At 44.5% G+C, this 25,806-nt stretch overlaps 1 protein-coding gene across 6 annotated transcripts in view; it reads left to right on the top strand.

Moving 5' to 3' along the window:
* Positions 1–284: 284 nt before the first annotated feature.
* The window catches only part of ABCA1 (ATP binding cassette subfamily A member 1), a 97,380-nt gene continuing 71,858 nt past the window's right edge, over positions 285–25,806 (top strand). For 4 of the 6 annotated variants that reach the window (XM_075138489.1, XM_075138488.1, XM_075138487.1 and 1 more), the window contains exons 1-4: positions 288–601; positions 885–963; positions 16,544–16,690; positions 22,349–22,442. In XM_075138489.1, coding sequence (XP_074994590.1) covers positions 16,625–16,690; positions 22,349–22,442 — 160 coding nt within the window. In that variant the 5' untranslated portion in view covers positions 288–601; positions 885–963; positions 16,544–16,624. Of the gene's footprint in view, positions 602–884; positions 964–16,543; positions 16,691–22,348; positions 22,443–25,806 lie in introns of all 6 variants that reach the window. The other 2 variants (XM_075138490.1, XM_075138486.1) reach the window with 2 other exon arrangements.

The following is a 25,806-nucleotide window of genomic DNA, read 5'->3' as shown; positions in this document are numbered from 1 at the left end:
CTTCCTGCCCACGGACCTCAGGAAGGGCCGGCCGGGGGGCAGGCGTGGGGGCCGGACGCGAGGGGCTGGGATGCTTCTCACGCACCTGGGAGCGCGGAGTTTCGCAAAAAGCAAAGGCAGCTAGCCCACACCACCCGTGTCCCGCCGTGGGGGGCCGGGGCGGACACGCACAGCCCCGCAGTTTGTTTTTGGCTGCAGTGTGCACGCCCACATGCAAATCGCCGCGTCCCCGCCCCCCCAAAGAGCAGCCGCGGCGGGGGGGGGGGGGGAGGAAAAAAAAAGGGGAGGAAGAGAAAAGGAGAGAGGAAAAAGAAGAAGGGAAAGAGGAGAAAGAACAGACAAAGAGGAGAGCGGACCCAGCGGCAAAGGGAAGGGGAAAAGCGGGCTCCTGGGCGGCCCCGGCCGTGGAAGGGGCGGGCGCCCCCGCCGCGGGCAGCTCCGCGCCGCCCTATAAGAGGCGCTGCGGGGCGCGGGCGCTCAGCAGCGGGAGCGGGGCTGGGGCCGGGAGCAGAGAGGGGAGCGCAGCACGGAGCGGAGGCGGTGGCTCGGCTGGGCTCGGCTCGGCTCCCCGCGGGACCGACGGCGGCTGCCGGCCGGGGAGGTAGGTGGCGGCGGGGAGGAGGCGCCGCGGGCAGCTGTCGGGGGAGGCTTCCCCGCTTGTCCCCGCTCCGCCGGGTGCAGGCGACATAAAGCGAGAGGAAAAAAACAAATGAGTGGGTTTTTTTGTTTTGTTTTTGTTTCCCGGAGTGGTGCCGCACACTGTGCCCAGCATGTCAGGAGCGTGGCTCGGAGGATGGCTTGCGGGGCAGCGGGGGATCGGGAAGGGGCTAATAGTGGGGCTTTTTTTGTGTGTGCTTATTTTTTTTAAAATTACTTTATTTTAGCTTGTCCTGAGCGAGGCGACTCTGACTTGGCAGCGCTCGCGTAGGGTGGCTCACCTTACCGCCGCCTCTTCCAGCCCTGGTGGGTGCTAGAAGATAACGGGAAGCTTTTCATCTCCTTCGCTCCTACGTGAATCCTATAAAGTCGTGGGGGGAGGGGAGGGGGAGGGCCTTGGGGTGAGGGGGAGTGTAAAAATAAAAGATCGATCCAGCCGCTTTTGTGATGGGCAGGAGGTTCAGTTGCATGCAGCGAATCCTGCTTCTGCGTGCCAGACTGTTGTGAAGTCTGGACTGCTACAGTACAACCTATCATCAGCCTGTTACAAAATATGCTGCTTAGTTCTGGAGGTGCACAACTGCCCAGATGCTTGAAACGTATCAGGAGAGATACTCCAATTCTAAATTAACAGTTCATATTAAACAGTATTTTTTCCTTATTCAAACATAAACCAGGAGTGCCCCCCTCCCTTTCCCCCAGTTGTTGGCCTTGGAGATTTTAAGGTTGTACCGATAACTTACTTGGAGGATCAAAGTTCATCTTTAGTGTGTTGGAATAGACCTTACTGAAGCCAGAGTGGTGTAAACACGTGCTTACATACTTGTAAACATGTCCTAAATTGAAGCCTGAAGAGGAGTTGGACTTTCCTGAAGATTATTGATATGGATTAACACATTAAAATTCAGTTTGGAGGTGCCTTTGAAAATGAGTTGGTGCTTGAACTGCAGAGAACAGCTATGTCTTGGGGATGTTCCATTAACAACAGATGGCCAAGCTTGCTGTCGCAAGGCTTTTGTAATGGAGCAGCCTCGCTCAGTTTTGAAAGGGGGTCATGGTAGTAAACATGCAGTGCAAATGCTTTTTGTGCTTGGCACAGCTCCCTAACAAGTGGGAAGGGCAATGTGTGCTGAGACTTTCCGGTAACACAAGAGCTGTATGGTAGAATTTAAGTTGATTTTTTTAAGTTGAGAATGCCTAGGTTTAAGAAATAATGAAAATTGATGCTTTTTTCGTGCTCACTATGGGTGTTCTGAGGAGATACCTGCTGGCCTCTGGGTTGCAAGGGATCACAATTGCTGTTATCTGGGGTTAAAGTGTAATAAGCAAGCAGCTAGCCCCTACCATTCACCATAACTTTTCCCTCATAAGTTGCTGCTGAAGTACACGTAGCCATAGTATAGTTATATGAAGCAAACTCCTCGGGTGCAGCTATATGTAAGATTTTGGCATTTGCAGGAGTCATGATAATCTTTTGGATATCAATTCCAAATTTCCTCTGAATACAGCTGCATAGCAGTGCGAGCAGGTATGTTGAGAGTTTCTTAATGGTCTCTTCACCCAATGAGATTGAGGCATGTTTATAAATCAGTTTGCCACAGGCAGCTGCTGGCAAACCTTTTTTGTAATGCTAAATTTGTTTTCAAAACCAAGTGTAGCTCAATGCTATTGGTGTGAGCAGAACTTGGTCCAGCACCAAATTCGACATCTACCATCATGGTGTAGATAAGAGTGGCTCCTGGTGAAATGCTGAACTACAGAGAATGAAATGCCATGAGTTTAAAAAAAGGTCAGTAAAATTATTTTGGCCTTTGTTCTAGGAGTAGCCTTTTCTCTAGCATTCCTTAGGCTGAACTTATCCCTGGCTGTGCGAGGGTAAAACAGTCTGCTGCGATTCAGGAATAAGCCTCTGTGACTTGAGGAAAGCGGCTGTGGACCTTCTATGCAGATTCTGGGCTGCAGCATTCTCATGCATTAATCAAGTGTAATATACACAATTCAGAAAGCAAGTCTTCCCTTGCCTTCCTCTCTGCAAGCCTGTTGTCTCACCAGTGATTTCACCTGCCAGAGCTAGACCTGCAAAGACAGAGCAGGAGGAGGATCAGTACTGAACTCATCCGTCTGTGGCCAGACACGATCAGCTCTGCTAGGGTTTATCACATGTGTTGCACCATGCAGGCACAGTATTTCTTAGGGTGTGGTTTCTTCAGAACTTTAATCCAGAGTAATTGAAGGTTGCTAGTGAGCTAGTAATGGACCTGCTTCGTTTTCCCCCAAGTGCCTGTTCTCTTTCCTCTCCCTGACCGTTTCATCCTCCGTGCTGGCACTGGAGTTTACCAACCTAGGGTGAGTAATTGAAAACAAACTCTCTTTTTGGTTGGTGATTATTTTTTCAGCATCCTGTGTTCAGAGTCTTCGCCTGGCTTTATGAGCACTGGTGCCAGCACAAAGATGATGACAGGAGCGGAGCAGAAAGGAAACCAGACTACCACTTTGTTTAAGTAACCTCAGAGGAAGCACCCTTGGTGTTTATATAGGTCTCCTAGGCTGGGCAACACACCAAATCCTGAAATAAGACCAGAGGCCATGGCTGACCAAACACCAGTGTGTTTCTATTAGGCTGGTTATTCTTGATGACTCCTGCTGTGAGAGGGGCTAGAGTCAGGAGCTACTGTTTATTAAAACATATTTTATACATATGACATTTTCTGTGTTTGTCTGAGGCATCTAGGGACTCTACCCACTTTCTCCAGGTCTGACATGGTAGAAATTCACTCTGAGATTGTCTCATATTTATGCCAGCTGAGGATTTTAATCCTGAATGCTTGAAAGTTTTCTGTGTTGTTAACAAGCACACACATCTGCAGTTACTGATATTAAGAGTATAGATTAAAAATACCATGATAGGACTCTACTTGCAGTGTTCAAAAGATGATCACCACAAAATGGTTAAAATATTTCGTATTCTGTAGCCTCGTGTCTTGTATTTCTATTGGTTGTACAAAAGTCATACAGAGCAACTCAGAAGAACTACCATGATTTGAACTACTGACTGGAGTACCCTGTTACCTATTTTTTTTGGTCTGTTTCTTTAAAACAGGTGGCAGTGAAGCTAGTCCTGTCTTTTTTAGCATTTGTCATTGGGGGGAAAAAGTATGTGAGCTTGCTTCAAGGACTGAGAGTGAGACAGAGTAGGATGGCAAACTGTGGATGTGGCTTTCCTGACACAATAGGCTAACGTGGTAGGAAAAATGGGAGATTCAGATCTTTATTCATCAGGTTATTAGTGAAGAAGCTTGATCATGGATTATAAGATGCACATCAGTTTGAATGGCATAAATATCCACATACAAGCTGACCTTTTTTCTCTTCTGATATTTTCTGGAGGAGTGTTGCCTAGCAGAGCTCTGTCTAATGCAATGAGATCGGTTTATATTATGCTAACTTTGTTAGGGAATAATTGGTATTACACAGAAAAAGGAGAGCAAAAGAGCCTTTCCAAGACTGTTCTGGTTTGGGCTAGATAGCAAGGTCGTTCTCCGGGAAAGAACAAACAAAGTCAGAGCCTCTGACCACACAGTTCAGAGATCGTTCTGGAGGTCTGGTTTCCTTTTTAGCAAATGGCAGGCAGGGCTGTGTGGAAGATAGAGGTGGCCAAAACCTGTTACCACCTTACTTGCTTGGCTCCCTGAAACAAGCTGCAGTTTTACTAGCCCATTTCTAAATGAATGGTTGTTACTGGGAGCAGACAAGCAAACTGTGCAACTAATAGTCATTAGCGGTCTTGGTTGTTAGCTTAGTAAAAAGCCATGTGGAAGGTCTCAGAGCAGCAATGGTGGTGCTGTAGGCGACAAGAACAGGACTAGGGACCAGGAGAAACTGGTTCCCAGCACCTGTGCCCATCTTCTTGTGATGACTTGCCCCTGTTTCCTCTTACCTGCTTTCACTGTCATTATAACAATGACATGACAAAAGTTTATACTCTTCATGGTAGAAGTGAAAGCGTGTTTTTTCTCACCTGCAGCAGGTAACACATCTTTTTAAAGACTGTAGGCTGTGTTGCTAGTGTCAGCAACCTGGGTTTAAGTCCCAGGTTTTCAGATATGTTTGCTGGGTGTCTGCTTTTCCAGGTAAGTTTTTATGCCTTCAAAAGAAACAAGCAAATTATCATACATGTTCTTTTGTCTGAGAACTGTATTCGTGGGGAATATATTGATATTCTAGGGATCTGTGGATGGCTTTTTTTCCTCTTCCTTGTATTGTAATTATGCTCCCATTACAAGAGTTTGGCTGTGGCTGCTAGTAAAACCAGAGTTAGGACCAAATTTGAATGGATTAAAAAAACGCCAAAACTCTCCTCATCTAAACAATAAAGCAGCACCAAGCTTTTCTGCAGGCAGACGCACGGACATTTCATTCTGGTAGCCGTACAGGAGTCAAAGTTCAAAATCTACTCCTTCTCTAAATGAAATGTTCCTATTTAATAAAGTAAATTGGTCCCGCATTTGTATTTTTGTTCTATCAAGAGGCAATGTGCTTTTTATCTAATTTCTTTGTTTTAAAGTATTTTAGATATTTTAGTTATTCTTTACCCTATTAAATCAGAGTAGCAATTCTTGCTGGTTTATTTCCCAGCGCTCTCATACCTATATTTAAATATTCTTCCTAAGTAAGCAATAGGAGTTTTTCTACTGTCTTTGGAGAGATCTGGACTTGCTTCCTTTGTCTAGTAAACTGATACTATCACCTGTACACCATCTGTTTTCAGATTTCTTCAGATCTTATTTTTCCCAGGTTATTTTTTTGTTCTCCTGATTGCCATGTCTTCCAGAGCTTCATTCCCAGTTCTTGTGATATGCTTTTAATATTCCACACCACATCTATCTTCCCAACTGTGTTTATGTATAAAACTAAACGTAAACTGCAGTCAACCAGTCTGTGGGCGTATGCTTTGACTCCAGTGGAACTTTCTCAGCGCTATCGAGGATATCCTAAGCTCAACAAAAAAATGTATGTTTTGGATCCTATATCCATTAAAAACTTGCAAGACATTTGTTTACATTTCTTCTTGCAAGCTTATTGCTTTTCCTTTTGGCATTTCATGTCACTTCTGCACTTACCTGAAGTGTTTTCTATCCTGAGTCATTTGGTTGAAATTGAGTAGACCACAGCTCTTCACCTCTGTGCTTGGTCCCTTGAAACTATTGGAGCAAACTAACGGAGCTCTGTCCTGAATCCTTCTGCATCATGAGATGTAGCTTAGGACATGAACAAATTCTGTCATCCTTCTCTCTTAGATCTGTCTGCGCATGGTGTTAAAACAGGCATACGTCAGCCTGCTTTGCATGTCTGTTAACTGTCATGCTGACCCTAAGGATTGACGCTTCAGCAGCGGGGGTGTGGATTGTACAGCTGGAGCTAAAGAATATAAAGTGTGTGGAACAACTGTTTCCTCTGTGGATCTGGCAAAACGGGGAGGATTGGCACACGCTTTCTGGCAGTGCTCCCAGCTAGCTGCCCTGTGCCACACCTGCCACAGCAGGCACGCGGGCTTCCTTCTTGCCATGTGTGGCAATTATTTTCATGTTCTTCTGTGAACAGCTTTAGAGATAAGTGGTTATTGAACTGTGTATCGGTTGCCAAGATTGATCAGAAATTCATTCCTTGTCATAGCTGACACTCACTGCTTTCAAAAGTACTTGGGCATGTGTTTCTCTTTAGTGAACTACTAGCTTCCAAATCTGTACAGTTAGATGGTAGCCATGTGGGAGCTGAGGTCTTGTTGTGGCCCTGTCTGTTGTAGGCTTTAAAGGATCAAACTCTGCTCAAGCTGACAATGGCTGCTAAATACTGCCTTTGCCAGTTTATTGCTTTTTTTCAACAATGTAACTTCCTTTCATTGTGCTAGAGGCTTTTTCTTGGCTGATGTTTTTCTGCGTAGTTCAGGGATATTTTTGTTTCATCTGCTGTTCCTTATACCTATGCCACAGATATCAGTGCAGTTGTGTAGGTATCAGTCTTAACAGACAGCTTACTCTTTATGCCAGTGAATCTCAAAGGCACCACTGGGATGTTTGCTGCAGTATAAGCCATGTTGTGTTCTACTCGGTTACTGAACAGACGTGCTGGCTTATGGCATGATGATCCCAAATGGCAAAGATGAAGAGGCAAATAACAGTAAAGTTTCTTTTGATGTTACAGGGCAGGCATACACCTCAAACTGCAGTTTAATCTTGTACTGGGCACAGTTTGTGTTCTTGTCTTCTCCCAGGATGAAAAGCAAGTTACAAAAACAGATGTAGGAGAAGATGTTCCTTTCCAAAAAAACCCTTATGAATGTGATGGCAAAGCTGCAAGGCTTGGTAACTTTGCTCAATAGAAGATACAAACATGCCAGTGCTGCTCCAGCCACTCTGCAATAGGATTGTGGAGCACCTATCAGCGTTACACTTTGTTAAACCAGATCTATGGCTGCTTTGTTTAAAGTGATTCAGTGACCAGGATGTGCTGTTGAAGGGGTCGTGGTCAAAAGCGTTTCTGTCTTAACGCCCTCTGAGCTCGTGGATTTCTTTTCCTAAAGGTTGATGAGGCTGATGACTTTCTTGGGGGAGCCCTGTCTTCTTTCTCCCCCTCCACGTTGCTGCCAAGCAGAAAAGTACCTTTTGCGATGTGAAATGCTTCACCCTTTTTCCTAGTTGCAAAGATAACATCCTTAAACAGGATGTGTCATCAGCTGGAAAAAGTGACTGAGGCTGTGTAACACAGCTTTTTTGCAGGCTGTGTACTGATGATACTATAGTTGCTAGAGTTCAAAGCTTAATGGCATGAATTGAGCTCAAATGTCGCAATTATTATTTTAGCAGGATGTTCTATTATTTCTAGATTCCGCTAGAGAAGAGCTCATTCTTTGAGAGCCAAAAAAAAAAAAATCTGCTAATATGGACTATGGATTTTTGGACATTGGCCGTGATAAAGCAAATCAGCTTTTGTGTTTGTTTTTGCCAGAGAATGGACTAGATTTTGGCTTTTTTTTTCATATGGGGAAAGTAGGGGACGTTCAGTGTAAGGTTGAAAGTTGAAATGCTTCAGGTATTTCACAACCTTCCAGTGGAAGCTGGTTTTTTGTAAAATAGATGACTGCATTTCATCTTGAGTGTTATACTTGACATTTAAGCAATTCCTCTTGCCTAAGTGCATGCCAGTCTCTTGCATGTGCTTTTCTTTGGGTCAGTCCAGCTGTGGTGCATGCAAGCTTGACATCTTCCATTGCATTGCAGCTGCGCTTGTTTTTACCAATGAGCCTTCTGAGCATGCTAGAATTAATGAGAACCAGTTGTTGTGGTCATTCTGGTAGGCAGACATTGCTCCTGTGTGACCTGGGACAGGTTTTCAAAACAGCTTGGCATGGTGTGTCACAAGGGAAGCTTATAAAACACTAGCCATTTCTGAAAATGTGGCTTTCTGTAGATGTCTAAGGAGGCATTGAGGACTTTGGAAAACATCGTCAAATTTGTATTATGGAGTACTTGCAAGCTAGTGCTTGTCTCTTTGGGAAGCTGTCCCCCATGGTTGGTTTGATTGGTAGGGATGGGCCCACCTGTGGCCCGGAAATACATGTTAGGAGTTCGGCTTTGACAGAAGAGGGAAGACACATACTCTGAAGAGCTCAGGGCCAGTGCTCATTATGTTAATTCTGGGCCAGGTTTTCCAAAATGATCATCTGTTCATAGTGGAGCATTCAGAAGGGCTCAGCACATAATATAGTGACTCTTGAAAAATCCATTTGCTCAGTCCTACTGCCAAGGCTAAATACTTTTAGAAATCCCTTGCCATTTTGCCTAAATAGTTGAGAAGCCAGATTTCTGCCCCTAACATGACATTATATTAGTTCCAGTTCTTGCCAGAGCAAGATCCAGGCTCCCTTCTCTATGTAGTACTTAGTGCAGCAAGCAGAACCTCGTACTGGGCTCGGGTTATGTCACTAGTTCTTCTAATAGCAGTAGTTAAAGCAGGTTGTGAATAGGTATTTTATTGTCAGCCTGTGCTAAAAGGAGAATTCCTTTTCCACTGGCTGTCTCCAGTCTTCTGTGAGGTTGGGCCCCCTTAGATAACAAAGGGAGGTCGTTTATTCAGTGTCTTGTAGCTGTGTGCGTGCTGCCGTAAGGATCCTGTGGATGAGTAAGATGCTGCGTGGCCTGGTTTTGTCTGGACCGGAGGTGGCAGGTTGCTAGAGGGATTCCATGGACTGTTTCATCAGCTTCCTGATGTTTTGGCACTATCCTTTAATACTAGTTTTACAAAATTTGACATGCTCCTCAAGGAGGGATGAGTTAAACTGGTTGTGGATTATCGTGAAGGTGGATCTTCAAGTGTGCCTGTCATACAAATCATTGTTATTTAGAGGGCAGATGGATGGCCATGTTGAAAGCAATGGACTAGTTGCTTTCAGTATTAATAAGCGCTGGAGAACAAGGCCAGAACCTGTTTACTACCTAACTTAAGGCCAGGTAGTCAGTGTGTGTAAAGTGATGTAAACTAGTAGAGGATCTTGCCAAGAATTGCCACCCAAATATAGTTGCTTGTGGTCCTAATTAAAATCTTGCATGCTGACCCAGGAGCTCTCCAATCACATTGTTAGTAACAAGGAGTCGGTGTAAACCCTGTGATGTGACCTGGGTGATTTTGAAGAGGAAAGCACCTCTCACTGAATGACTTTTTAGATAAAATAGGAAACTTGGTGTCCGATATTCATTTGGTACATGGGAGAGATGTCCTCTGTGGGGAGGTTATGAAAGATTTGCTTTTAGTGTCTGTGTGGCTCCACTGATAACGATCCTGTGTCCCAGGCAGCAGGCTGTAGGTTCAAAGCTCACACTTCCACTGCTGATCCTGCATTGCTTGTGATTGCTACAGAGTCTAGCAGTGCTTAAACCAGGGGACAGGCGTGTGGGATCTGTACTGGATCCACTTAGTACAGATATATTCCCATCTCGGCTTTTGCTTTGCTTGTGGCCTCAGGTGAGTTGCTTGAATGCTCTGTGCTGCTAACACTTTTCATGGCACCTTTTTGTAACTTAGTCCAGGCTTTTTGGGTTAAAAGATTACTTTAAAAGAGCAATACTGTTACTCCTGTAAAATTATCATTGTTTGGGTGGCAGTATCCTCTCTTTCCTAGAGCTCTAGTAGATATCATAAGTTTTTTGACTTCTTGAAAGTTTTAGAGATAGGCATGTCAGATTTGCTCCTATGGGTTTTGCAGGCTTTCTGTGAGTTGCTTTGGTCACAGAATGGTCATTACTTCTGATTCTTTATGCACTAGTGTTTCTGCTGTGGATATTATCTCCAATTAGATCTCTAGCAGCAGGATAAAGAATTGCTTGCATTTGTCCACGGTTGCTCTTTATCTAGCCTAATCTTAACAGAATTGGGATTAATGCTGTTTTTCCTTCTCCTTTAGTCTCATTTGAAGTTGCATAGATGGAAAGTGCTTTTCACGTTCTGGGAATTGTGGAAGTTATGATGAAGGTGTCCTCCAAATGCTTGTGCCTTGAGAGCTTCTTATGGCCTTGCACAGTCATAGATTGTACAAAGCAGATGTAGTTGTTTAAGAGTAGGTCTCTTGGTTGTGCTACTATGCTGGAAGACACGAAATCCTGGTGCTCTGCAGAGAAGTGGCCAAGATGCTAGACCTTGATTTGGGAGATGTGGGTTTAATTCTGGACTCTTGGCTTAATCTGCACCTCTGTTACCCATCCAGGCCACTAGTTCTCTGATGGTTTGTCTTGTTTGAGTCAAAATGTCAGTACAGCCCTCGTGGGGACCTGCTCTCAACTAATGGCGTATGGAGCACTGGGGGACTTTGGCCTTGGATCTGGGCTTTGCAGAGTTGACATGGCTCATGATATTGCTTGCTTCACAAAATGCAGCCTGACACTGCCTAAAGGAATTGAAATGTTAACACATTTCTCAGCTATATTTCTGCTGAAATCTGGTGTTTGTACATTAGTTGCCCCTGTTCTTCCAAAGTGGGTCTTGTTTGACTTGATAAATACCCAGGCAAAAGCTATTGGAGTTAAGCAGATGTACAAATTTTCGTCTGAGGCAGAAAGTGTAAAGTGCTATACCACATCTGCTTGTGGGAGAGGAACAGCACCGACTCTAGTAGTTAAAACCTGTGCTCTGTCCTTTTTTCCTGTCATAAGGGCATCATCTCTAGATATGGTGCTCTTCATGGCTGCTTGGTCTGTGGAGAGCTGCCCGTGGTGGTAGCTTTTGTGATGTGGAAAATCTGACCAAGAGAATGGGACAGAGGCTGCTAACTGATTTCACGGAGGCCACTGAACCTTCGTCAACTAGTAAAAGCTTTTAGCTCTGCTGACCAGGACTGGGTTTAAGTCACTGCTGGAGACATAAAGGGTCTATAGCCTCTTGCCAGAATTCTGAAATGTTTCAGTCTCATAAGGTTTGATAAGTTCTCTTTGTTCCCTGACTAAATAGTGATTTCTTCTCTAGGGGAAAGGTTTTTTCGCCCCCAAAAGAAAGCAAACAGCTGCATTGTTTGCAGAAAGCTGCTTTTGAAGGCTGTTTTATGTTTACTTAGTACAGACACCAGGCATGGGGGTGGGGAATTGATTCTCTGCCACTTGAGCTTTTTTCCTCTTTAAATCTACAGCTGTAAAAATATATTGCTTTGTATTTAAGATGGATTGGGTCTGGAGACTCTTGGTATACCAGTTAATGGACTTTTCAACAGCTGTTCTAGGGTAGCACTGATCTAGAAAGAAAGGGTTGGTCAAAGTATGTGTTTCACTGTCAGCATTTTCAGAAGGTTGCCCTGTAGCCTAACTTTCTCTTAAGATAATTTTCTGAATTGCACACTGAGATGGAACTGCAGCCCTGTAGGTCTGGAGGCTGTGCACGGTTTCTGCAGCAGGGCAAAATGTCACGTGCAGGGAGTCTTCTGCAAAGGCAGACCATGGGACAAGCGTGTGGACCCTGTGCTTTAACTGTGCTGGTGGGTGTTGTGGTTGCTGGTCTGGGCGAGTAGAGAAGGTCCTGACCCGGTGTTAGAACTTTGCTAAGAGCAAAGCAGGAACCCCAGGCCAGATCAGAAGGTATGTGCAGATGGCTCTGCACCTCCTGCCCATCCTCTGATGTCCACTGATTGTGCAGGCTAAACAAGCTCTTTTGTAATTGTAAGGGTAGGCTTTTCTCTAGGAAGAGACTAGGGGAAACTCTATGAGAAGATCTGAGGAAGTATTTGGATGTCTCTTACTTGATCCCTCCTGTGTGTTTTTTGTCAGGAATTGGGAAAACTTGAGACACCCGACACATAGCATGTTAAGTGTGCACAAATCTGAGTGGCATGTTGGTAGAGCATGCAGGGACCTCTGTATCCTGGATCCCCACCATTTAGTTGCTGACTAAATACAAAATGGCTTCTTAATCCTTACTTATTCTTGGCTGGCTGGTTAACTCAGTGCTCGTTGCTGTACCTACGTGTTGCATAGGGTATATGCCTGGATTCAGGACGTTATTCCAAACATGAATTACTTGTTTCAATTATCAGACAGCCCGTTCTGATGATATCTGTTTGTGATAAGGTGGCAGTTTGAGTTCGCACCTGAGTTACTAGACAGCTGCCAAGCGTACCCTGAAGTTGTAGGCAATTTGAGTCTCCCCTGGTGTGCTCCATGTAGAGTAAGTTTTGCAGTTGTGTTGTATGTGTTGGTGAAGAGGTGGAGAAATGCTGAAGCAGACCTAGACAAAAGTAGATTTCTGGGTGATGAAGAGAAGTAAGCCTGATGCCTCTAGGCTTAAAATTGCTGTATATCGGTATCTGCCTCTACTGGAAAACTTGCAGTGTTCACACAATGAAAAGATTGGATGTGAAAATTGGATGTCTTACACAAAGACCTCTCCACAACAATAGTGCAACAAATAAGTTGCACTATTTGTTGCAGTTGAGGGAATTCTTCCTACTTTCACGGAGTAAGTGCTTTATAAAAGCAAGAGATTGCACTTCAAAAAGGACGTGTCCAGTATTGGCAGATATAAATCCCCACTCTCCTCAGCAGAGCTGTGATACTTTATATTACAGAAAATTTGTGCTATGGTGATGAATTCACACAGCTTTTCTTATTCTAGACAGAAACAGCATTGCTGCTTTAGACAGTTCCAGGTAAGTGTCAGGGGTGATCACTGCTACCTACTGTTGGCTCAAAATTTTACTTAGGTGAGACACACAAGCCTGCATTGGAAACCAGCTGGTATTTGTGTGTTTTGGCTTGGCAAGTTGTATTTCCCAGCTATGTTGAACTTACCAGACCAGTCTGAAGTGGAGATATAGATGGACTTCAGCTCTAACCGAGCTGGGAATGTTGGGTCTATCAGTTTTCTGCATCTCTGGCTTACAGTTCTTCCCTATTGTCAGCTGGAAGAACATCTGAAAGGGTGCTAACCTGTTTTCCTCTGAGATTTCTAGTTTGCAGAACATTTTCTGATGCATTAGTAATTCAAGTGGACCTAGTTAACTTGTATCAGCACTGACCAAGTATGTCAGTCTCTATGGATCAAAACCAGAGGCGGCTCTAGGCATCAACAAACCTGTATTACCCAGCCTGTGACAGATACTGGGGCAGAGTATGTCTTTGAAGCTGTCACCCCAGCATGGCTGGAAGAAGAACTGGATGTGCTTCAGATTCAGGTTTTGTGCTCTTGGTGTTAGTCCAGTGTTAGGCCCTGTCTCCTGGTTTAATGTAGGGACTTAGCTGGTAGTGCTTACATCTGCTTACATCTGGGCCAGGTTTTCCAGTCTTCAGACACAGTCCTTACAAATCAGTATTTTTGCTTCGTTTGAAACTTGTATCCAGGCAAACTGGCCTTATTTGAAGGCCAGAACGTTTGCTTTGTTCCCAGTAAAGTTTAGCTGAACTCCAGAGAGCTGGAGTCCAAGCAGATGGCCATGGCTGACTCTTCCTGGCTGCCCAAGCTTCTGCTGATCAGCTGAGATGTGTTAAATGATCAGATATGTGCCCTTATCTCACTACAGTTTGCTAGTGCAATGTGAACCCCACAGCCTCTATAAAGCAGTATTTCTGTATTCTGGATCCTACGGACTGACTGCAATTGCAAGGGACCAATGTCTGGATGGATTAAACCAGCTACTCTGTTATTAGCTCAAACATCCCACGGACTGCTTCAAATTTTATTCTGCCTCTATGCAGGATATTAAGGCACAGGAGTTGGATGTATTTCCATTGATGAGAATGCCAAAGGTCTCTTTGGCTCTCCCTGGGATCCTTCCTGCACTCTTCCTGTGGCACTTTATACTCGTGGTTTTTGGTATTTAGCTGTAATTGCTGGAAAGCATTGGAAAGTAGTTTGATGCAGAGAGTTGACAGTATTATAGAAGAGGGAATATGGAGTGGGTACTCCGAGCACCCTTCTGAAGATAAAATTTGTTGCATAATTATGAGGGATTGTAGAAGGCTGTGCAGTCCCTTCCTGTCCTCTACTGCTGTATGTCAGACTTGTCCAGTGGCTGCAGGACTGGACTTAGGCAGAAAGGCTTATGTTTTCTGGCATGCTGCAGAGCACAGCAAAGCAGTGGAGATCTGTGACTCACAGACCAGTATCCTGTGGAAAAATGCTTGAAAAGAGCATTTCTCCTAGTGTTCTGTGAAAGATTTTTGCACCAAGTTACTGGTCACAGAGCACCTGTGCACTATGTGAGTAGCAATCCAGGTTGCTCAGGAGGATGAGTAAAAGCATTGTTGCCAAATCCCCTGAATCCTGAGCAGAAACGGGTCAGTAGAGAGGGTACAAAGAAAGGGTGATAACATTCCCTACTTAGTTTCGTCTCTGGGTTACATGTTAATTGCAGCTTTAAATGTGTAATAGTGACACACAGAGGAGGTGCTGCAAAGCCCCCTGTATCCATGCCTGTAAGCAAAGGTGTGCTTTGGGTCCATGAGCACGTGTGCACAGTCCTCAGCAGCCAGGGTTTGTCCTCTGAGATTGTCCACAAAAGGCAGGTTTTTCCTGCTGTGGATGTGCTATTATCCTGTCAGGTACCTCACTCTGAGCATGTCTGGGAATTCACTATGTACCAGCCAGATGTGCGTGCAGCTGGAACGTGTTAGTGTCAGGGTGCTCCAACCAGAAAGAAGCACTGGGCAGGGGAGAAAGGCTCTCCTGTCAGATGAGTTGGGCATCCCTCTGTGAAAGAACATCTGTAGAGGTCATGTGAATTACAGCAGTACCTAGCAGAAGTTAATGAGCCCATGCTGACTGTACACTCAGCTGCTTGCGTGCTGACACGGGGTTCAATTTGCAGGGTTCTGTAGGCGTCTTGTTATTGTTCTTTGCTTCCCTGTACTGGCGTTAAGAAGCACTGTTGTCTTGTTGTGATACTACAGTGTAATTATCTGTAGAACTCGGCATAATGGATTTAATTGTTTTTGTTAGTCATGTTAGGGAAATTTTTTTTGTAACACAGACCTATATTATTAGAGACAAGTTTTTAATCTGCAAGCCATTGTAATAATGGAATTTACTTTTGGACAAGACTTAAAGGCCACAAGTGTTCATTAACTCAAAGCTCACATCCAGAATTGCCATTTATCATCTAGTCTTACTCCAGTGTAGGACTGGTCAGAGCATTTCCTGACAAAGTCTTATGTTCCTAGCATACTTACGCATTTTGGGAACCTTTTCAATGCAGTTTGCAATCAGGCATGCAACTCTGAATCATAGGGCTAGGGTACTGGTATGTGGGACACTAGAATCAAAAGCATGTGTGTTCCCAGCTTAGCAGATGTTGGAGGGAATGGTTCTCTCACTGTGTGTTTGGATCGGCTGCTAGCTGTCCTGTTAACACTGAGTCTGTCAACAGAGAACAAGTACAAGAAGTACATAAATCAGTATTAATCTCATGTGGATTAACTAAATTCCTGTGTGGATGCTTACTCAGAATGAAACTACTTTTAATCTGAAGTGGCCTTAAACTCAAAAGTAAATTAAGCTATGCCAAATTAATTCTGGAAAAAAGGTTTAATGAAGTTTAACTAATGTACTATAAGCTCACCTTTCCATTTGATTGAGGCTTCCTGGAAGTCTATGTCTACCCAAGCCTATACTATGCTATTATTAATAGTCACCAAAGAGATGATTGTGTTTTTTAACCCTTTATAGTTTTTCATACTCTCACAAAGTGCATGCAGAATATACCCAATTCACAACAGTGTTAGAGGCCAGGTTGCAAGACCTGAACACTGACTCGACAGCAATTTTCCATTCACTTTATCCAAATATGAATGGCTGCAGGGTCATTCTTAGTCACTTACCTTCAAGGAAATGGACATTTTTCCCTTGCCTGTTAAGTGCATAGCATTTTCTCCTACAAGTGGTGGTGTTGACTGGACTTCAAAACAAAGGCTTTCTTAATTTGGTAGCAGGCTTTTCACCATTATAAAAGTAAATATGGAAAGAAGCTTTAAAAAAAAAAGGTTGAATTGTATGGTTCAGCCTCATTCAGAGGGGTCTCTAAATCAGCTTTCAAAGCCTATGATTTTGTCCTTGTTCTGGGCTGTTCTTGCTCTTGGAATTTCTGGGCAGGAAGGAAGAAAATTGTTGTCCTGTGGGTATTGCATTCTTTTGTGCCTCAGAGCTCTGAGGTAAGAGACAGTGAGTCTAAATCTGAGCTAACTGAGACCCATGAGACTTGGCTAGAGTGCATGGGGTAAGAAGGCAGTGGTGGGGAGTACCATGGGGGTCTGCAGGGTTACATGGGGTCACAGAGTACAGCCTTTGCCTTTCCCTGTCTTGTCGCCTTTTCTGTTCTGACTGACACAGCTTTTCCCTTTCAATACTTTTTTTTCCCTAGTTAATGCCCAGCCAAAATATCTCTGCTGTGTACTGCCACTGCTGCTGCACAAAGGGAGCTCCTAGGCTTTGCTGAAGGAAGATGGCTTTCTGGACACAGCTGGGATTGCTGCTATGGAAGAACTTCACCTACAGAAGAAGACAGACTGTAAGTATCAGCCAGAGGGTTTTCTGAGGTCTAAGTTGTAGCCCTTTAGCTTACTCTTCAAGCAAAACAGGGAAACATCCTTTATCTTAATGTTTTACCTCAAGTGGTCTCTGGCAGAGCAACTGGTCTGCCTTTGGAAAGACCCAATTCAAATTGAAGAGAGAGGTGGGTGGACAGAAACCAGAGGGCTTGAAGGTGCTCAAGACTTCTGTCCTGAATCCCAGTGTGAGAGAGTGTCAGAGTACTGAAACACCCATGTCAGAGCAGGCAGAGAGGGTGCACAACTGCTGTGTGCGGCAAGGACGATGTAAAATGAAAACCTGTGCTATGACCTGCTTGGCTTTGCAGGTGGGGCATTGCCAGACTGCAGGGATGTGTGCTTGAGCCTAAAAGCTTTTGAATGCTGCACGCTGCAACAACAGCAACAAAATTCTGCCATTTCCTAATGATAGAAGTGGTGGAGACAATAGCAGGCATCTTCAATCTCTTTGATCAAGGAGAGAAACCCAAGCCTGTTGTGTAGCTTTACAGCTTTAAGGGGCTGACGTGAGACATGTTCTTACATTGGCATGGAGACAAATCCAGGCGACTGATGTTTTTCTACCAAGGTGCGTTCTGATTAGTTTAAATGCTAGCCTCACCATCTGTTAGCGGTGTGGGAATGTACCTGTTCAGATAGACAATATGCAAGAAGAGTTTCTCCTTGTGGTGGCAAAGGCACAGAAGCATGAATCCAGTATGGGGTTCTTAAAATTATTCTGCCTTTACATTAATGAGACCTCACAGGATGCTGTAACTCCTGCAGACAGCTAAAAGCCAGAGAAAACTTGTTATTTCCCCTCCAGGGATTTAGAGGATAACTGTATTGGACAAGGGCATGTCCTGTACCACAGGCCTGTACAGAGGATCTGTCCTGTTAGATCTGACCTTGAGGTATGAGTAGGGAATGTGAAGGGAACATGAGTTACTGAGGTGGTGAGTGGAAAGTGGTGTCTCTGATAAGCTCTCTGAACCCTGCAAATGTCAGGGTGCTTGCCAGCTGGTTGGGGCTGGGTTGTTTTAGAAACTCGGAGTCACAAGGGAGGGGAAGCTATCATATTTACCACTGGAGATGGAGGCAGTCTCTGAAGTCTTTGCTCAGGTGTCTGAGGCTTGTTTTCACAGCACTTGTGTCCAGTGAATTCAGAGCTGCAATTAGTCCATTCTTAAATAAAACCAGACAAAGGGGGCTCATGGCATTTTTGACTTTTCCTGTATACCTCTGTGGTTACAGAGCTGCCACTGATGGCAGGAATTTCTACGTGATTTGCATGTTTTTATCCGTAATCCAGGAGCCTTGATCTCCCAGGGCAGGACTGCCCAGCTGAGAGGCTGTCGGCTGGGTCAGCTGCAAGGAGTGAGTCTGTCTGCAATCTGGACGTATGGGCCAGCATCCGGACCTTGTGAACAGCCTCATGATTTAGAACAACGTTGCAATGGAGCTGGGGAAGGCAGTCTCAAAACTGGATACAGCTCCTAAAAAGATAGGCTGTTCTCAGCTATTGCCCGTGTAACATAGGCTCTTAGAGCTGAAAATAGTCTCTTCCTCCCTTGGCACTGAGATCTTACTGTTGACCTCTCCCAAACTGCCTTTAGCAACTAGGAGAACTCTAGGACATTGATGGATGCACTAGAGCAATGCTTAAACTGGTTAAACCAGGAGGAGATTTAAGAGGAGTTGAGTTTTACACTGAGGATTATGCTTTTTTGTCAGGATCTTCTGAAAATAATGCATCAGGTTTGAAGGTTACTTGAAGAGGTCTGAGTCTAGCATGCATGTCCTGTCAAGGTAGCTGTGGACTAGCTTAATGGGCAGCAGAGATGCATTTGGATCCTTTGCGATGCCACAAAAATGCAGTAGGCTAAGTTCAGTGGAAAAGACCTTCCTGCTTGTACCTTTGTCATGATCTTGGATCTGCTCAGCTATTTCTTGGTACCTTCTGGCAGCTTCTGTATTGGTTTCCCATCGAGTAGCCCAAAGGGCATGGAACTGCTCAGAGTCTCTGTTCCACACTGATACTATTAGTCAATTCAAAATAAAGGCCTGAGAAATCGCTTGTTTTTGCGGGGTTCCTGTATCTGTGGGGTTTTTCTCATTAATGGTTCCCATTTGGGCTTTACCTGAAGATGTCAGGAGGAGAAGGCCACTTAACAGAAAATGGCAGAAAAGTAGCAGAACATCTCTTCTCGCCATGCTGTTATCATGGCTGCACAGTCATTCATCTATTTGCTTTACTGTTAGGAGACTGCTGTCCTTGAGCTGGGTGTGCTGGTGATGGCTCTCTCCCATTTGTACTTACTGAAGATGTAGCCCAGAAATAGTTTGATCCTTACCCTTCTTCCCACAAGAAGTGTGGGCTAGCCTTTGCTTCCCACCCAACCCTCTCCTTGGCTGCTGTGAGTTTGGGCTGCATTGCAAAAGCTGGGTTCAAAGCTCACCCTGACGTGTGCAATTCAAGTGTTACTTTGTACTGGATAACTTCCAACAGCACCAGAGCAGGGTGAAGGAGTTTACAAGGGGAGAGGAGGTAAGAAAAATCATGTTCGGGGTCACTGTGTAAAAACATTTCTCCCTCCCTGCTGTATGGCAAATGAGGAGGCACCTCAAACTCGCATGGAGAGACTGGTCAGCTGCTGGTAGGTCCCTGCATTGAAACTGGACCGTAAAGGTGGGGAGGGTGGTTAACACTGAGATGGGGTCATAGTTTGGTTAGTTCTTGCTCAACAGATTTCCTGTTGACACAGTGTAGATCTCAATATGTAATGGTATCCTGCATCATCAGCCAACTGGTATAAATTGGGCATGCTTTGGGGATTAGCGTCAGTAGAATCAGGAGCAGTTTGTTCTTGGCCAAGTGCTGCCTCTGAATTCACCTGCTGTGTGCAAATGGGATGTTCCTCCTTCAACTCCGGGTGGAGCAGGGGTGGCAGAGGGATTGGAGGTTTGAAGATTCATTTCAGTATTTACCGGGCCCGTCTAGCAGTTGCAGCACAAAAGTGGGTGAGGAAACTTGATTTTTCAGTATTATGTAGTATGAACCTGAGTGAGACATGTCCCCTTTAATATCTCTGTGTCCTCCTCTGCAAAGGCCGAAGTGGATGAAAAGTGCTGTCACAGGAAGGTCAGGAAGCAGTATGGGAAGGAACCTACTGACCTTTAGGACCAAAAGGAAGAGAATTTAGTTTGTTGAACAGCACAAGAGGCTGGCCAGGGAGTCTAAACTCTCTATTGAAATGCTACTGACACATTGAGCTTGACCCCTGCAAGCCTCTGGTGCAGTGATTGCCAGCTGTCTCTCACTACGTAGCATTTCAGTGGCTGCCATGGTGCAACAGTCTTCAGCTGTAAAGGTGCAACTCGGTCAGTCCAAGCTGCATCCCTCCTTTCTCTCTCCTGCCAGACCCTGTCAATCTGCGAAGTTAGACGTGTTGCGTATGCAGAGGCATACAGTGCTGTGCATGCAGCCCATATGTGGTTAACTTCATGACTGTGTAATTAACCATAATCAGGCATGCAAAAGGAGCAGGTGGCCAGCCTCTCCCTTCAACAGCAGAGCCATTCGGGCCCTACTGTCCACCCCAGCATGGTGTGGCTGGGGCTGATATTTCTCTGAGCAAGCCAGGGCTTGATCTCAAAGGCAGCATTTTCTTGCTGGTTCTGTAGCAGTCGCAGGGCTGCGAAAGGCTGTCTGGCCACCTTGGTCACCCCGAGAAGCCTCCACAAGCCCAGCTGATACTGTTCTTCCCCAAACAGTGTAGTGGCAGTTGCTCAGGGTGCATGCTCCTTGCCTACAGGCAGAGTGCAGAGGGCCATGACATGTGCCAGAGCGTGGCCATTGATGCTGGTGGAGGGAATGGCTTGTCCTGGTTTCACAGCCACCCTTCTGTCAAGAGGAGGAAAAGTCCTGCCATGCCATCCTGGCAGCAGCTCTGAGGGGATCCTGAAAAGGGAAGGAGTAGACCAGTTGTCCTAGCTCTGAGCATCTCTGACCTCTGGGAGCCAGACCACTGTTTAATGCAGAAGGAAGCAGGCTGTCACTGTTAATGGCTGTGTGTGTGCTGCCACTACATTGTTTATTGTAAAAACAGAGACCAAAGATACTGAGGCATCTTCCTGGCATCTTTGTTAGCGTGATCTTGGAGTTTCTTATCCAGTAGTCATACTATATGTGCATGAAAATAACAAGTGGGAAAAAATATCCCAAACTCACCCTGCAGAGCCTGGCACTGTTATGGGAGTGCCTGGGAGACTGATGCTCAATTTTTGTCTTCCATGTAGAGTTGCCATTTGGTTGGACATCAGCCATTGAGGGTATCTGTGAAGAACCATCCTAGATAGTTTCCTCTGCTGGATCAAATGGCATTTGTTTTAATGCACTGTTTTTACAGTGTGAGATTATTTTGAGGTACAATAGTCACCTAGAAGTCTCACCTCAAAGTTTGCATGGAGTGCCTTGTGCTGAGTGTCAGGAGCCTAATTTTAGCTGTTAATGGTGTAACATGGGAAAACACGTTTGTGCGTGGGGATTCTCTCTCCCACTGGGAGAGGTCTTACCCCATCTGGCTTCTAATAAGAATGATGTAGACATCTCAATAGAAAAGACGGGGTTTTCCAGGAAAGAAGGGGAAAAGATTTCTCTTTATTTGGCTGAGAAAACACTCTGGCTTCCTTCTCCCAAAAGAGGTAAAACATAAGAAGGAGCAGCATAAAAAACTTTCAGTTTTTCTTTGTCTCATAGCTTACCTAAAATGTGTGTTTAGGCAGCCTTTCTGGAGTGGGAAAGGAGGGGTGTGGCGGGTGAAGCTCAAGCCTGGGAAACCTCAGCTTGTGTCTCAGAAGCTCTAGGCTGAAGTGTTGCGTTGCCCGCATGCTTCTGTGGGACGCGGCACATATCAGTGAATTTTTCTGTTCTTCAATTCCCTATCTAAAAAATACTCTGCATTTAATAGCAGGCCTTTCCTACATTCTTTTCTAGTCCCTCTAAATAACTGAGTTCTATATATCTTTACCTGACACTCACTGCCTATCTGTAGGTACCCTGGACCAATGGGTGCCTACCTTTGGGAACAAACGTACATTAGAACAAAGCAGTAACTAGGTATGAGCTTAATCTTAGTAGCTCTGCTTTTCTGATACCAATACACTTCTGGCAGCACTGAAATCGAAAGATTTGGCGTAGCTATGCACTGTCACAATTTCCATGCCTGATGTGTTAGGGTAGAAGCTCAATGGTTTATTGTGAGAATGGGGTGGAAGTCCTTCCCACTACCTCCAAAATATGAGGCCAAACATTCAACTCATTGCTGGGAAGATTCATTGGGAAGTTTCTTTCAGTTGGGGGACAAAAAGAACTATAAAAGGAAGCCAAAACCAGCCCTTAAGCACATCCAGTTTAGTCCCATAACTGGCACATATCAATGAGAAAAGCCTGTAATTCTTTGTAGATTAATCCTCTGAAGCTGGAGGAACAAAATTCTTGGTCCTGGAATGCATAGGCAAAGCGAAATGAGGCAGTGCTTGCAAAACTATCCTGGCTTACAAGTGGGTTGTCCTGAAACCTCTGTTCTGTCCTGTATTTTGAATATCATGTCTTAATGCTTTGTCTTTATTGTTTCCAGTTCCAGCTGCTGATCGAAGTTGCCTGGCCTCTGTTTATCTTCTTCATCCTGATCTCTGTAAGACTTTCATATCCGCCCTATGAGCAGCATGAATGTAAGTACCAAATACAGCAGCTGCACCCAGAATGGTTGTTGTTTCGTGGTTAGAAGGTAATAACGCAGCTGGCAAGATACAAAGAGCAGGGGCAGTGGTTGCATACTTCAGTCAGAAATCTTCAGGGAAGTTTTAAGGGCTCCTTTCCTTCTGCCTTCAGGACTGCAGTGTGTTCTGACATGTTAATGTTGCTCCAGGACTGTACGTTGCTGCTGTTTTTCTTGCTGTTTCTCATTTTTTGTATTTATAATGTATTAGCGGAGAATTTGCTGTAGAACTGTGATAAGTCTGCAAAACCCACACAGAACCCAGGTCTTGTTTCTCATCATTGATCTGTATGTGACTTAGCATAAAAAGAAAGTAGAGTTCAGATCTGTAAGAAAGCAATCTCATTTTCAGGCAGTAATGTGGGTTAATGTATCACATTAAGGAGCACAAGAACAATTCCACTCCTTCTAACCATTAGACTGTCAGCGCTGTATTCAGTAGATTCAGCAGTCATACATTTGTGGGGAAAAACTATTGTACTTTTCTCTTTACATCCTAAATGGGCACATTTCTGCTTTTCTTTCAAAGAAGGCTTATTCTTGCTCTGCAAATGACAGTCTTTAGGCCTCTGTTGGTTGCCATTTGATTTGGGAAGCATGACTTGTTTATTAGCAACATGCTTTGTCTTACTGTGATTGCTGATAGCCTCATACTGCAATTAGCTGACTCTGGAAGAGCTCTTTGTTTATCTTTCCTTTGTCTGATTACTGCAAGGTAAGGTTTAAGGGTCAGCACAACATGATTCTGGAGGGCACTCTGAAGTGTTTCATTCTTAAAATGGGTAAAGAACTAGCTCTTACAGCACTTACCCTGTGGTTCTTTGCAGCGGCTGGGGCATTTTAAGCTGCTTGCTAGGCTTTCAAGCTAGCAAGGATTCTTTCAAAGCTAAGTGTTAATGTTTGCAGTTTCCCATTACACTTTGGGCACTGCTGATCCCATGTACTGCCTAACTCACTTTCTACAGTGCTTGGCAGGGTAATTGGAGCTTAAATTAAGCTAAATTCCCCAAATTAAATCTCATTCTTTGCTGTGTGACATTTGAATTGCCCTTTCTGATTGAATGTTACAGTGGCAGTAGGAGAGATACCTGTAATACGGACATGAAGCTGAAGAGAAGCAAGAGAAGCAATAAGCAGTCTACTCAGCTAGTATAAATAACTGGCAGCCTCATTGGTAATTTTTCTCAGTTGTGGCAGTGCTGTATATAAACTCAAGCCTAACAAGAGTTGCCTTTTCATAGAGCAGTTTAGATTGGGCTTGTTAGTCATTAGCCTCCTTGCGAACCCTTTGCTCTGGCACCCTGGTGTCACAAGCAGAGTTTTGCGTCCTTCACCTGTAGCCCTTTTTCCTTCCCATTTATGTTGACTGATGTTGTTTTGTCTGCCTTCTCCCTATGTTGTCCTCAGGAATTGTAGAGTGTAGGGCATCTGGTAACTTTTTAATTCACTTTTTATAGTTAACTGCTCCCCATTTTTCATAAAGACTTCTGAGAACAGGTAGCGAAATTATTTCGTTTAAGTCTGGATTGGTTTCATTGAACATTCGCTCATATGCTGACAGATACGGATGTGTTGTATAGTGGAACATTTTTTGCTAAACTGTGAGCAGAGATAGAAAGAAAGAAACCTTGAGTTCATGGTGAACTCTGTGGCAACCGTGTGGATGCCTTAAGGGAAACAGGATTGTTATCTGTAGTGGCAGTTATGAACAGCAGTATGCTGTTATGAAATCACTTGCAGGTAATGCCTGATGATAGCGGTAACACAGCTGCATGCAAGTACTTTGTAGCCTCCAGATAGCCTCAGTATTTTAATGGTATAGTATTTTTCAACACACAGATAAGATTTTCACTTCTCTTTTCCTGTTTGAGGAGAAGAACCACCAAGGATTAGGCTGTTTCTGTGGTCAGACTTTCCAGTCAGGATTTTTTATTTCTAGCAGCTTGGCCTAGTGTGAAGAACCTTTCTTCTGAAAACAGGGGAAAATTTTGCATGCTCTTAAGTGATAGTTACATGGCTTTCACCAGCCAGAGAAGGCATCTTGGATTGCTATTGAGCAAGATTGCTGACTTGTGCCTTGTCGAGTTTGACTTTCTTTTCTGTTCCTATGACCCTTTAAGGTATGCACTTCATTTGGGGGAAAAAAATCTGACAAAAAGTGACTTTAACATCTACTGAAAAGCTGGATGTTTGCAGCAATGTAATTGAAAATGCTGTGCTGTTACATTGTTTTCTGTGTAACTCATCTGACTTAAAACGGGCAGATTCCTGCTTTACTCTTCAAGAAACTGCTGTTACATGCATCACTATGTAAAAAGTTACCATGAATTCTTGTGCACCCTTCCTCTTTTCATATTGCTTTTAATAGTTTCTTTGAGTTCTTAGCCATGTGAAATAAAAGGCATGGAGGAGAGAGAAGGTGATTCTCTAGGAAGTTTTAAGAAAAGAATCTGAAAGTCTTAGCATTTTTCCTCTTCCCCCTACCCCCCAAGCCTCTCAGCCAAGAAGAACAAAAAATGAAAATGAAACAAAAGCCAGAGAGCTCAGGTAAATAGCTTTTCTATTTTAAACAGAGAACTGGGAACAAGCAGTCCCCTGGGTACTGGAAACAATGATTCTTCGGTTCCTTCACCTTTCTCCTGGACAGAGTCCTTGGCTTTCTCCAGGGAGGGCTGATAAGCTCCCCATCTTCCTTCAGCCATCTACATTAAACAGCCTTGCTGTAATTCAGCAGCTTTGACCTCTCGTCCTCCTTTGGTACCTCCATTGTGGCTGTGGAGGTAGGGAGCCAGCCCCCTGCATGATTGCAGGCACGTGGCAAGGACAAGTGGGCACCAGAGGGGAGAATGTGGATCTCGTGGTCAAAGCCTTGAGTAGCTGCTTTGAGTAGCTGTGAGAGGTATGGAGGAGGGAGCATAACCTTCCTCCACGCTCTTCTCCCTAGTGAGTGAGTGAGGAAGTGAGTTTGTTTGCAGAAGGCATCCTGATGGCTCATCTAAGGTGCAGGATTACACTAGGGAAGGCTTTCTTCCCCTGTTGTTGGAGGGTAAGGGATTCACAAGTGCCCGACTGGCGTACTGGTGACGATCTGCCGTAAGTAGTTTGCTACTGCTTAACTCTTCACCAGAATGCAGAATGTAGACAGGACATATATTCTGGGCTACAACTCAAGTAGATCTTTAGTAGCAGGAGTTAGACTTCAGCAAAAAGACTTGAAATATGGCAAGCAGGTGCCTAAGTGTTTTAGGAACTCTGAAGTTTTAAGACTGTCTGGAAATCAAGCCAATATGAGGCAGCAATGACATACTTCTCTTGGG

Source organism: Calonectris borealis, chromosome Z, assembly GCF_964195595.1.
Source record: "Calonectris borealis chromosome Z, bCalBor7.hap1.2, whole genome shotgun sequence".
Lineage (NCBI taxonomy): Eukaryota > Metazoa > Chordata > Aves > Procellariiformes > Procellariidae > Calonectris > Calonectris borealis.
This window is presented reverse-complemented; position numbering and strand designations above follow the sequence as displayed.